This window comes from Glycine max, chromosome 17 (genome assembly GCF_000004515.6).
Source record: "Glycine max cultivar Williams 82 chromosome 17, Glycine_max_v4.0, whole genome shotgun sequence".
NCBI lineage: Eukaryota > Viridiplantae > Streptophyta > Magnoliopsida > Fabales > Fabaceae > Glycine > Glycine max.
Genome location: NC_038253.2, coordinates 14,123,153 through 14,135,357, shown reverse-complemented (window position 1 = coordinate 14,135,357; position 12,205 = coordinate 14,123,153). Strand labels below are relative to the sequence as shown.

Genomic DNA, 12,205 nt, shown 5'->3' with positions numbered 1-12,205 from the left:
TGTGTGAGGATCATTCTGTAGGAAGTGAGCCAATCCCAAAGATGGACAATTCTTTTTTGGATAATATAGTGTCTTCTGATCATAACCAATTGGCTCAATCTTCTCCACAGGTTCGACTTGACTCTTCAGAGGTATCTTCTGATCCTATCTCTGATAATACTAATGTAGATGAAACTGATCGTGAAATTGTTTCTCTTGATCCTACCCTTGATAATACTAATTTAGATGGAACCAATCATGAAATTGATCCTTGTCTGTGTGAGATCACCAGCAATCCAAACAATGAGTCTACTATTGTCCAATATAATCTTCCACCCTGCTCTAATTGTGGTCAACCTCCAGCTAAATATGAACCAGACCTCCAAGCCAAAGTTAAGTATCCCATTAGTAAATATGTGTCATATCACAAGTTATCCCAGTCATATGCATCATTTGTATCTCCATTATCTTTAATTTCTATTCCTAGTAATATACAGGAAGCTTTGGCAAATCCTAGATGGACCGAAGCAATGGTTGATGAGATGGCAGCTTCAGACAAAAAACAACACTTGGAATCTTGTGTCCTTACCAAGAGAGAAGAAAATTGTGGGCTGCAAATGGATATTTACAATTAAACGCAAAACTGATGAAACTATTGAGAGGTATAAAGCATGACTTGTGGCTAAAGGTTACACTTAGTCTTATGGTGCAGATTACCAAGAGACGTTCGCATCGATAGCCAAGCTCAACACTGTGAGACTACTTTTGTCACTAGCAACAAACCAAGATTGGTCTCTTCTACAATTTTATGTGAAGAATGTTTTCCTACATGGAGAAATTTTAGAAGAAATTAATATGGATCCCCCGCCAAGCATGAGAGATTCAAATGGAATGAAGGTTTGCAAATTAAAGAAGGCTCTATATGGATCAAAACAATCCCCAAGACCATGGTTTGGAGAAAGGAAAAATTATAGCTTTGATTATATATGTAGATGACATGATTGTTACAAGAAATGACCAAGATGAGATTTCTAGTTTGCAACAATACCTTGCATCTGAATTTGAGATGAAACAACTTGGAAACCTCAAATATTTTTTGGGTATTGAAGTAGCTAGATCAAAACATGGTATTTTTCTATGCCAAATAAAATATACTCTTGACTTACTATCGGAACTTGGGCTGCTTGGAGGTAAACTAGTTATACACCAATTGAACAAAATCATAAACTCTTTCAATGCTCAAATTCAGCAAGCATAGACAGAGGGAGATACTAAAGGCTGGTAGGAAAATTAATTTATTTGTCCCATAAACATCCACATATTACCTATGCAATGAAATTCGTTAGTCAATTTATGCATGATCCACGGAACCTTCATATGGATACTGTCGAGAGGGTTTTGAGATATTTGAAGTCCATTCCTTTGAAAAGGAATTTTGGTCTCAAATCATGGAAACGTAAAGGTAGAAGGGTGTACTGATACAGATTGGACAGGTTCAAAAGATGATAGAAGATCTACCTTTGGATACTTTACTTTTGTAGGAGGGAATCTTGTAACTTGGAGGAGTAAAAAACAACCCGTAGTAGCAAGATCTAGTGCTGAAGCAGAATTCAGAGGCATGACACTCGGTGTATGTGAACTTCTCTGGGTTAAAAATGTACTATCAGATTTGGACTTTAAACTAAATGAAACTATGAGTTGAGTTGTAATGTGACAATAAGTTGGCTATAGCAATTGCTCACAATCCTGTCCAACATGATAGAACAAAGCATGTGGAGATTGATAGACATTTCATCAAAAAGAAGTTTGAACCTGGAATAATTTTCTTTTCCTTTGTAAGATCTGAATTGCAATTGATTGATGTTCTCACCAAAGGAGTGTCAAGCAGAGTGTTTAATGAGTTTTTATTCAAGTTGGAAATGTGTGATATCCATGCATCAACTTGGGTGGGAGTGTTAAGATATGTCAAATATTCTATTAGCTAATATTAGACAATCAAATATTTTAGACTTTATTACAGCTAAGATAATTTATGCAATTGTCATTCCTTTAATAGATGAAGAATTATAGGACCCTTTTATATATATATATATATATATATATACTATTTGATAAATAAAATACGTTAGACTTATTCTTTAAATCTTCCTATAATTTCATCATTATTTAACACTTTTTTTTACATTCTTGAATTTTTAACTATTTTAAAAATTCTTTTTACATCAATATCTTGTTTCTCTCAAATCTCAATTTAATAACGTTTCATTTTTCGTTCCAAAATTTGATTACGTGTACTCTTAAATTATGATTTTAATTTACCATTTTCTCTATAAATTTTATGCAAATTATATTTTTCATTTTTGTTTGCGTACATATTGTTGGTTTAAATTAATTATTTACTTATATATTTATTTTTCATTACCTTAATTTATAAATTTGTCTTTACGTAAATCAACTAAAACTTATAAAATTCACAAAGTAGTTACTATTATTTTATGATCAATGGATAGTTATTTTAAATGGCATATACTTAGTTCTCCATAAATAAGATTAAATTCAAGACTCATGCAAGAAAAGAATCTTCACTTAAAGAATTATTCTCATCATGGGACATATTTTGGGCTTGCAAATATTACTTTCTCCAGAGAATATGTGTGACGTACTGACGTAGACGAAAGAAGAGAAAACTACTTGCTATTTTTATTACATATAATTGTGGTTGAAGGCATTTATTTCTCTTGATTTCCACGGGCCAATGACGTGGGTGTGAGTAGGATGGAGAGTTGCGAAAAGCAAACACATTCTATATTTTATCTTGAATGGTTGACGATTTAGATTATTATACACTATACAAAATAAATAAAAATGAAAGTAATAGAAATATAAGAAGAGTTCTCTAAACACCAAACCCTGACAAAAGCACGTGGGAGAGACATTCCATGAGTCAGCCCTGCTTGGGAAGCTTAGCACACAGAGTTTGGAGCCCAGGCCTTGGTGAGGGTGTTGACTGGGTCAACATTAACGGCACAGTTTGATAGGATATTTTGAATGTTCTTTTATTATGATATTCAAAAGAAATTTTGGAAATGGTGATTAATTTACGTTATATAATATGAGTATGTTTCTTATAATAAGATTTATTTCATAGTTTTAAGCATTAATTAAGATTTAAATTTTAAATCATTTAGTCAGGTTATGTTAATTGTTATTATTAGTTTAGATGTATTTGATTTAATATTAGATTAAATTAACACATATTTTCATGATTATTTTTGTAAGTAAAAAATTTAGAAAGTGTGATTTAAGAGTCTCTTAGTTTAAATCAAACTGGCACTTTATCTTTGGTACTTGCTCGTCATCTTTGGCGAGCCACGTGAAGTACCTCGTCCCATTGTCTAGGTTAAGGGTGCAACGTATTTTTTTACCATGATTGGAGATTCTTCTCTATGCCTTGTTTTGTTGCCCTAAAAAATTAACTTTATTCCGAGATTTTGACAAGCTCTAAACAATCTTGAAAAGTAATTGACTTGCTTATATATTGCATCATTAGAAACAGTATGACTGCATTTATATCATTGAAAATGAATCAAAATTTTACCATGACTGCATTTAGAGAGATGCGAGAGCAAAACCTATGACTGATTGCTTATACATTGTATCGTTAGAAACAGTTTGACTGTGTTTCTCCACCTAACATTCTTATGGAGGTGGTAAAAATCAAAGATTATTATAAAGGAGAGAAAGTTTTAGCCATATTCATTGTAATATTATTTTGTAAGAATCTTTTAAACCTACAGAACATATTTGTAACATTTTCTAAAACTTCTTGTTTCTGAAAGATTAATTATGACATGGTGTTAATATAATATATATTTTTATTTTATTAAAGTTCTAAATTCTTAAATAAAATCGTGAATATTACGAGTACTCACTGACATAAATAAGAGAGAATAGATACGGAAAAAACACTACCCGCATATTATCATCCTTATTCCAATGCAATAAATTGAGCTAAATATCAAAATGTGTAATGATATTAATTAACAATTCATTTTTGTAGGACCTCAATAGTCCAATTCAAGTCCGAATTTTAATAATGGTCTCTATTAAAAATTCCGTCTCCAGACTCCAGCTTCCATAACCTAACAACAATTATAGAGGAGATAATTATAAAACCATTTAAGGGGCTGATGTATGTGGGAGGGACATTATATTCTTGCTTCCAATGGAAACCTATATATATATATATATATATATATATATATATATATATATATATATATATAGCAGGCAATGAAATGTCTAAAGAAACAAAATAATAGTACTACGCAAAATATTAAAATAATTGGCAAGTGCAAAGATCAGCATTGTATTTGTAAGAAGCATCAAAAGGAAGAATATGAAAAAGGTCAACATGAGGAGCAAATCAGCGTGCGCAACGTCGTCGGCAATCCCTTTCATGTAGACCCAACAAAGGTTGCAACTTGTTTGACAACTTGCAATAACATAAAATCCAAAACATTAAAAAAGGACCATCGATCGTACCTTTCCCCAGTGACCCGTATTCTTGCTGATAGTAATAGGCAATCTTATGAGTGAAGACTCGGAGATAGATGGAGCATTGATTAGATGCACTCATACTCATGATCTCCATATAATTTCCACTACCTATCTCTAAATCATCACTCATCTTGTACAATGACTTCACATCAAAATATACGGCAAGAAAGTATATTGAAGCAAATGTTTCTTGTAGAACGTTCAACTTCATGATCATCATTCTCACCTTTTAAAAAAAGGTTCACGCGAAAATTAAAACCTCTAACCAAAGCTTGATTTGCGTCTGTAAATAAGATAGTAATGAGTTTCATTAAAGTTTCATTCAATGACACTTTACTTTAAGAAATTCAAGTCATGACAGCTTATGTTATTCTCTTTCATTTCATCAATTTCAAAAGCTCAAACATTAATAAACATAGTATTAACGTTAAAGCCTTCATATAATAATTAAAAGACTACTAATTTACTTTCTTATTTGCCATCATATCATAAGTATAAAATATCTATTAATTTTATTAATGATTAATCAGTATTACACTTATAATTTTTAATAACATTTTAACACTTAATAAAAATATTACTAAAAAGTTTTCGTAACATTTAAAAAATATCATCAAATATAAATAAAGGTTATTAATATATTTTTATGATATTTTATTAAATATTATGTTTAGGATTAAGCCACATGAAATATACACAATATTTAATAAAATGTCACAAAAATTTATTATTAATATTTATTTATATTTAAAAATAATTTTAAATAATGTCAAAAACTTTTAGCAATAAATGTTAAGTTAAAAAGTATTATAAAAGAGAACATGTGGAGAAGTGTTCTCGATCCAAAGAATGTAGTTGACAATCTTTTTCATGTTGTCTAACAACGCTATTATAATTTTTTATTGAAAACAAAAAAACTAGGGACTTCAACAATCAGATAAATGAGTTTGATCTTTACTCAATATGAGAAATAGCACGAAACAAATAACGTATTAATGAAATATAAACTAAAATATAGATTTTTTATTTTTATTTAATTATCTTAAACTATACTACTATAGTATTTTTTATTATACTATTTTTTCTTCTTCTTCTTTTTTTGCATAATTACTCTTTTTTTTTGTTTAAAATAATATCTTTCTGTCCTTGACATTCATCCACTATTGTAGTTAATGTTTTTTAACTACTCTATTAAAATAATTGTTAAATAAGAAGCAATTAATGTTTCTAAAATGACATAAAAGGAATCAGCTGACTAATTAATACGGGTGTACTTAAGTAGATGCAAGCCAAAAACACTAAGATAAAACGTGACTTATAAAATAAAGATGATTTACCTCAATTATTTAAAGGAATCAAACTTAAAAACTCTAGCTTGACTTATTCAAATAAATATGAAGTCCGATCAAATAAGTATGAAGTTGTTATTGGGTTAAATTATAGTTTTTCATAGCTTTTTATCATATTTATTCGGAAAAAAAATTAAAATTTTATTATTTTCCTTTGAAGATAAATAATTAAAAATATTTGAATGTGAAATTTATATAATAGGAGTAATTACTATGCCTATAAAGTTTACATTTGAATCATTTATATAATCAAATATAAAATCAGTTAAGTAAAACAAATGATTTTGATCAATTTAATGAGGCAAGCTCATATAATTTACAAATATCTCAGTTCATTTATACTTTTAATTTGAAGTAATTTATATAATGTATATGAGTTTAAATGTTCAATTTTTATATACTATTATCTGCGTGATAGTTTTCAAAATAATTATCACACTATCCATTATTTTCATTCAACTACAATGATATTTTACGAGCAGTGAAAAGAAAGTGAAGAATTGGAAGTTGGAACAAACATTGTGCTTTTGTTAAATAGTGAGACTGCATCCGCACCAAGAAGCTTGGAATTTGTCGTGCTTACCTAAATATATTGAAAGGGAGCGTTGGTGAAATCCGCGTCACACCTTTGCTTTGCTCTCTTTGTCCTCCTTTCGAATAATTGTGCTGGCCACCTCCACTTTTCATGTATATTCCGTTTTTGCTCCAACTCCCACCATTATATTTCCCTTTTGCCCTTTCTATGTTCTATAACACATATTGCACTTACTACTTTTCTTTGGTACCTCTAATGTACTTCTACCTCAATTATTAACTTATGAATTGATAATATATAAAATTTTTTTACCAAATATATGTTAATATTTTTATTTGTTTACATTTTTCGTTCACATCTGGCAAAAAATATTGACTGTCGTTTAAATAATTATATACTTATTTATGTACATGGTTTATTTAGAATTAAGTTTCGTTGAAATTTTTTTATCTTCGTATGTTAAACTTAATCATGGAATTTGTATATAATTATTTTGTCAAGTAAATAATGAGAAAAAATTGTCAGAGCTCGACTATTATTATTTCGGGGTTTCAAATTAATGGCATTGATATAGTTAATTTATTGATTATGTAAAGTAACATGAGTTTGATCTTCAATTCTTTGGAAATTTATATAACTTAAATCTTTCAACAATTAAACTATTACTACTTATAATTTTTTATCTGTTAGAATTGAATAAAAATATAAGAAATTTCACAATAAGTCACGCTCACTTTATTCAACCAACCAACCGAAGTAGATCTCATGATAAATATTATTATTCAAATTCTTTGATCATTAATCTAAGTAATTTTTTTTGGAAATGCTATATAACTTAAATCATTGAACAATTAAAATATCACTCATCTAATTCCTTTTTTTTTACTGCATAAATCAAATTCTTACAAATTTAATATTTTTTGTATATTCATAAAATTATCTTATAAAGATTATGTTATGAATATTTTATATAATCATGCATAGGTGAGTGAAAAATTTAAATCCTTGCATATTATAAATGAAAACTAATGGAAAAAGGAGGAAAATATCCCCTCAAATCTCAATTATGAGGTAAGGGCCAACATGTAGTAAACAACTGTTAATTAGAAGACTATAGAGTATAGAGTAGAAAGAAAAGAATAGTTAATTAGAGAGCAATGCCATTGGCACGAAGGAGGAAACGAGACGCATGACAAGGAGAGTGGGTAGAACCACTAGCTAGTGTGAGAGTATCAGCTGAGACATTGAACAATTAGTGGAAGCTGAGGTATATGTGGGGACCACAATGTAAAGTGGGGGAAGGTTCCGTGGTGTCCATGGCAAATGCGGCGAGACGCAGCATCGCAGAAATAAAAAAGAAAAGATAATAAGCCATGTTCTGCACTGCACTTGCTTAGTTGCGTTGCCTTCTTTCTTTCTTTCTTTCTTTTCAACTCATCAACTTCAAATGGGATCTGTTTTTTGCTTTTTTATCTCCGCATTTTTATTGGATTATAATCCGGGATTCCCAAAATATTGTAATGCTTATTTCTGTGGCTAAGTGGTGATGAAGTGGATCCCACTCGCCTCCCCGGAGGAGAAACCAATGCAAGCCTCAGTAGAAGATATCGATTCAAACTCTAATAATAACAGACTTGAAGTGCCAAGAAAGGTTTATAAATTATATATTAAATTAGTTTTTTAATTTTTAATTTATTTTTTAGATTTAATGTAGTCTTTTAATTTTTTTTTAGGTTTAATTTGATCTTTTAATTTCTTAAATTCATTCAATTTGATGCTTCAAACTAAATTGTAACAAATTATATTTTATAATAGTTCATTAAGTAATTTTAAACTGTTATGAAATATATATATTTTTTAAAATAAATTAATTTTAAAAATTAGAGTATTAAATTGAACAAAAAAATTAAAAAAATAAATTGAATCGATTTTAAAAATTAAAAATTCAAATTGAACATAAATAATAAATTAAAAGACTAAAAAACTAATTTAACCTAAATTATAATACTTATAATTTATATTCATCTTATTCTCACATATAAAATATTCTATCATGAGTAACATTTCCTAACTCCTATGCTATTAATATAAAATATTATCATCTAATTATAAATTATTAGTTTAATTTTTAATTTGAATATAAAATTGCAAGTGAAAGTATTATTTTACTTTTAAAGTTGATTGACTTAGTGAGATGACAAACAAAAGTCTTAAATATCTTATGAGTCATGATTATATAAAAAAATATTCTATATATATATTTTAAAATAATGCACCTCTTACGAAAAGCATTATACAAATTACTTTGATGTTTTTTTTTATTAAAACATCTTTATTGATAGAGTTAGAAAGTAATTATATATTAATTAAGTATTAAAGTGAGATATCAATAAACATAGATATAATTAAAAATAATTAATATTTTATAAATTAAATATTCTTAACAAATATTTTGAGACAAAATAAAATTGCTAAATTGACAAATAATGTGAAACAAATGAAAAAAAAAATTCCTTCAAATTTCGTTTGCTTAAAATCACTAAAGATTAACGGTAAGAAAAACATAAAAATTGATTTATAGTTGTAAAACCCAAATTTAAAAATGCATAAGAATTAATATAAAAAAAAGTAAACCGTAAGAATAAAATTTATAATTTATTTACATCACACTTTCAAATTTGAGTATAAATTTACTTATTGATGCAAGAGTGCTAGTAGGAACTCGTTACAAGATAGTAATAATTTTGTAATTAGAGGTAACCTTGTTTAAATGGAAGCAGGGTTAACCGTCACTAAAAATTTCACATGCAAAATCCAAAATGGAAACCGTATATAAAAGAAATAAAACACGTGTCACTTTAATCTTGTACTGGTTATAGTCATTACAAGATAAGATAAGAATAAATGGGAAATTGAATATATGAAACTATGATAAAATATGTAACTAGTTCACACTAGTAGTACTGTACTAGTACTTTCCACAACGAATTTAATTTTTCTACTGTTTTTTTTCATATTGTTTTTATATTATCTCATAAAAATAATACTATATAATAATTATATTAATATTTAATAATAATATTTAATTTTAAATATTATTAAAATTATATAATTTTAAAGGAAAAAAAAATAAAGAGAGACAACACATAAGTCACATCCTTCACAAACACAAGAGAGAATTGGACAACACAATCAGGACAGCTAAAACTCGACGCTGACGCGAGCCGTATACTTTGGCTTTCCCATACGCAAGAGGCAAACAGCAGCTTTATTGTAGGCCCTAAATTATTACTTAACAATATTTTTATTTATTGTATTTATTTATAAATAATATTTTAAAAATCCATCTTCCTTGATTCCTTCTCCTTCTTTGTACGCCACTTTGCATTCTCCAAAATCGCCTATGTTACTGCTTAGAGCTAATTCCTCTCTCTCTCTTTCTTTCTGTCTTTATCTTCCTACTATTTTTACTCCAACTATTTACCCAATACTTACCCAGACACGTGTCCTCACAAACCTCCATGCACAGGATCCGCGGCTATCATATAAATTTACTCTAAGTAAAAATTTGACTTTTAATATTCACTTCATACATCATAACAAGGCTGGGTGGGATTGACACCTTACCACAAAGTTGTTCCAACTAGCTACAGTATTGTATTATTTCCGATGTCAAAGTTCCAATATGCTCAATTTTTTATCACCCCACCTCACCCTATTGGTTCAATAGGTCAAACATTGTTTAGAATACTGAATCCTCTCGAGTCTCGACGGCTTCAAGTATAACGTCCCCGATCAAGGTTTGGTAAGATTTAACTATTCTTAATATGCTATCCCCTGATTTTATTTTACTAAGCTGGTTGTTCATTAATTAATCTGGGTTTTCCTTAAATGAATAAACGGAACTTCTCACTACCACCATTTTTTTTAATCAATGTAATTAGACCGAAATATTTCTATATACTTTGGTCTTTTGAATTAATTATGAAACTTATCATTGATTAAAATTTTAATCGTACTTAAAATTAATTTCTTAATTCTTATTTCATCCCAAGAGTATATTTTGTCATAATCTCAAGTATATTATTAATTGAGTTATCCTTGTTGAGTATTAAATTAATGTTCAATTTGTTTCATTCTGAAGGAAAAATCATAATAAATGCAAAAATTAAAAGGACTGATATTTACTTACAATTGCAATAGTAGTAGCTGATATACATAATTATGACTCGAGGTCATCATAATCTTAAATTATCTAATAATTCCTCCCATAAAGACAAACTAAAACAATTGAATATTCACCCAACTCACAGGTTCATAAATGTTTTCGAGAAAATTAAAAACAGCAATGAAAAACAAAGATATATATGTAGTCTTTACTCTTTATTCATATTTAATTAATAATACTAATATTCATAGTCCCACGACCATGGGACTGTTTACATATTTTCCATGTTTGGCAGAAATTATACAAAAAAAAAAAGACAAAGAGATCACCACCGACTAACTCTCATTTTTCTCTCTAGAGAAATCCTGTGCCAGTGTCTCGCCAAAAACTCGCCGGACTTTCAAATCCGGGAACAACCCCTCCAAAAGGACAATTACACCATACAACAAAAATCAACAAAACTAATAATAACTCGTAAATTAATTAGATTCACAAAAACATAACCCTCAAAGAACCATACAGGAAGAATTCTCAAATGAAAAGGTTGAGAACTTTCCAGTGACTCCACTGATCCCCAAATCTGTTCTCCGTCGTCGTTCCGGACTCCTCGGAGGTCATCGACGGAGACTCTGGCCGGCGGCTCTCCTCCTTCTGCAAGAAAACCGGCGTCAGCCGGAGATCGAGATTCGGCTGCTGCTCCTGAAGCTTTGCCAGCTCCTCCGACCGCTTGCGTTTACCACCGCCGCCGCCGGAGGAGGATCGCGAGCTTGTGAACCGGCAATTCGTGTTCGGGTTTCGGATCCTCCACGTGTCGGTGCATCCGACTTCGGCCTCCGATGTTTCGTCGGCGGCGGCCGCGGCGGCAGCGGCAGCGTCGAGGCCCATGAGCTCCGGCATGGGCCTCAGCGTGCCGCCGCGGAGCACCGTCTCGACCGCGGCCTGGCACACGTGCCAGTTCCCAGTCCAGAGAAGCCCCACGGCACCGTTCACAGGGTTCACCGTTCTGCCACACGCTTCGAAGAGCAGCGACTGAAACAGAGCTGCATAGAGAACACGCAAAGAAAAGAAGCATTAGTTAAGAATATTCTAGAAAAACGAGATATATAGGGAGAAATTGAAGGTTAAAACAAATTAAATTAAGTATATATATATATAAGGTTTGCTCAAGGCCGAAGTGAAAGATCACAGGTTCAGGTTCGAATTTCTCTCTTTGATATTTTGAACAAAACTAATGAAGCAATATTTGTGGACAGAAAAAAAAAATTGAAATTAAGTTTACCAGGTCTTTGATTTTCTGGAACGTTGGAAATGAAGGACATGAGGCCGGCGCGGCCAAAGAATTTGGCGACGAAGACAGTGGCGTGGCCTTGGGCTTCGGCGGTTTCGATCCACTGCAAACAAGGTCGCAAAATACAGGACTCGCTGCATCCCTTTCGAAGAACGCGGCACCCGTTGCAACTCATGCTTATTTTTTGTTCTTGTTATTACTGCAAAATGAAATCAATTAATGAACCCAGGGTGGTGTGTTTATGTTTGAATCAACTCAACACAAGAAGGAATAATTATAAGGGAATTTAGCAAGCTAGCTAACAAAGAGAGAGAGGATGCAAATGG

At 30.4% G+C, this 12,205-nt stretch overlaps 1 protein-coding gene across 1 annotated transcript; it reads right to left on the bottom strand.

The window, feature by feature from the left end:
• Positions 1–10,787: 10,787 nt before the first annotated feature.
• LOC100818328 (LOB domain-containing protein 38) lies at positions 10,788–12,205 on the bottom strand. Its single transcript, XM_003549967.5, has 2 exons — positions 11,871–12,205; positions 10,788–11,631 (listed from the first exon to the last, which is right to left on the bottom strand). The coding sequence occupies exons 1-2, from the start codon at positions 12,052–12,054 to the stop codon at positions 11,123–11,125; spliced, it is 693 nt and encodes a 230-aa protein (XP_003550015.1). The 5' UTR covers positions 12,055–12,205; the 3' UTR covers positions 10,788–11,122.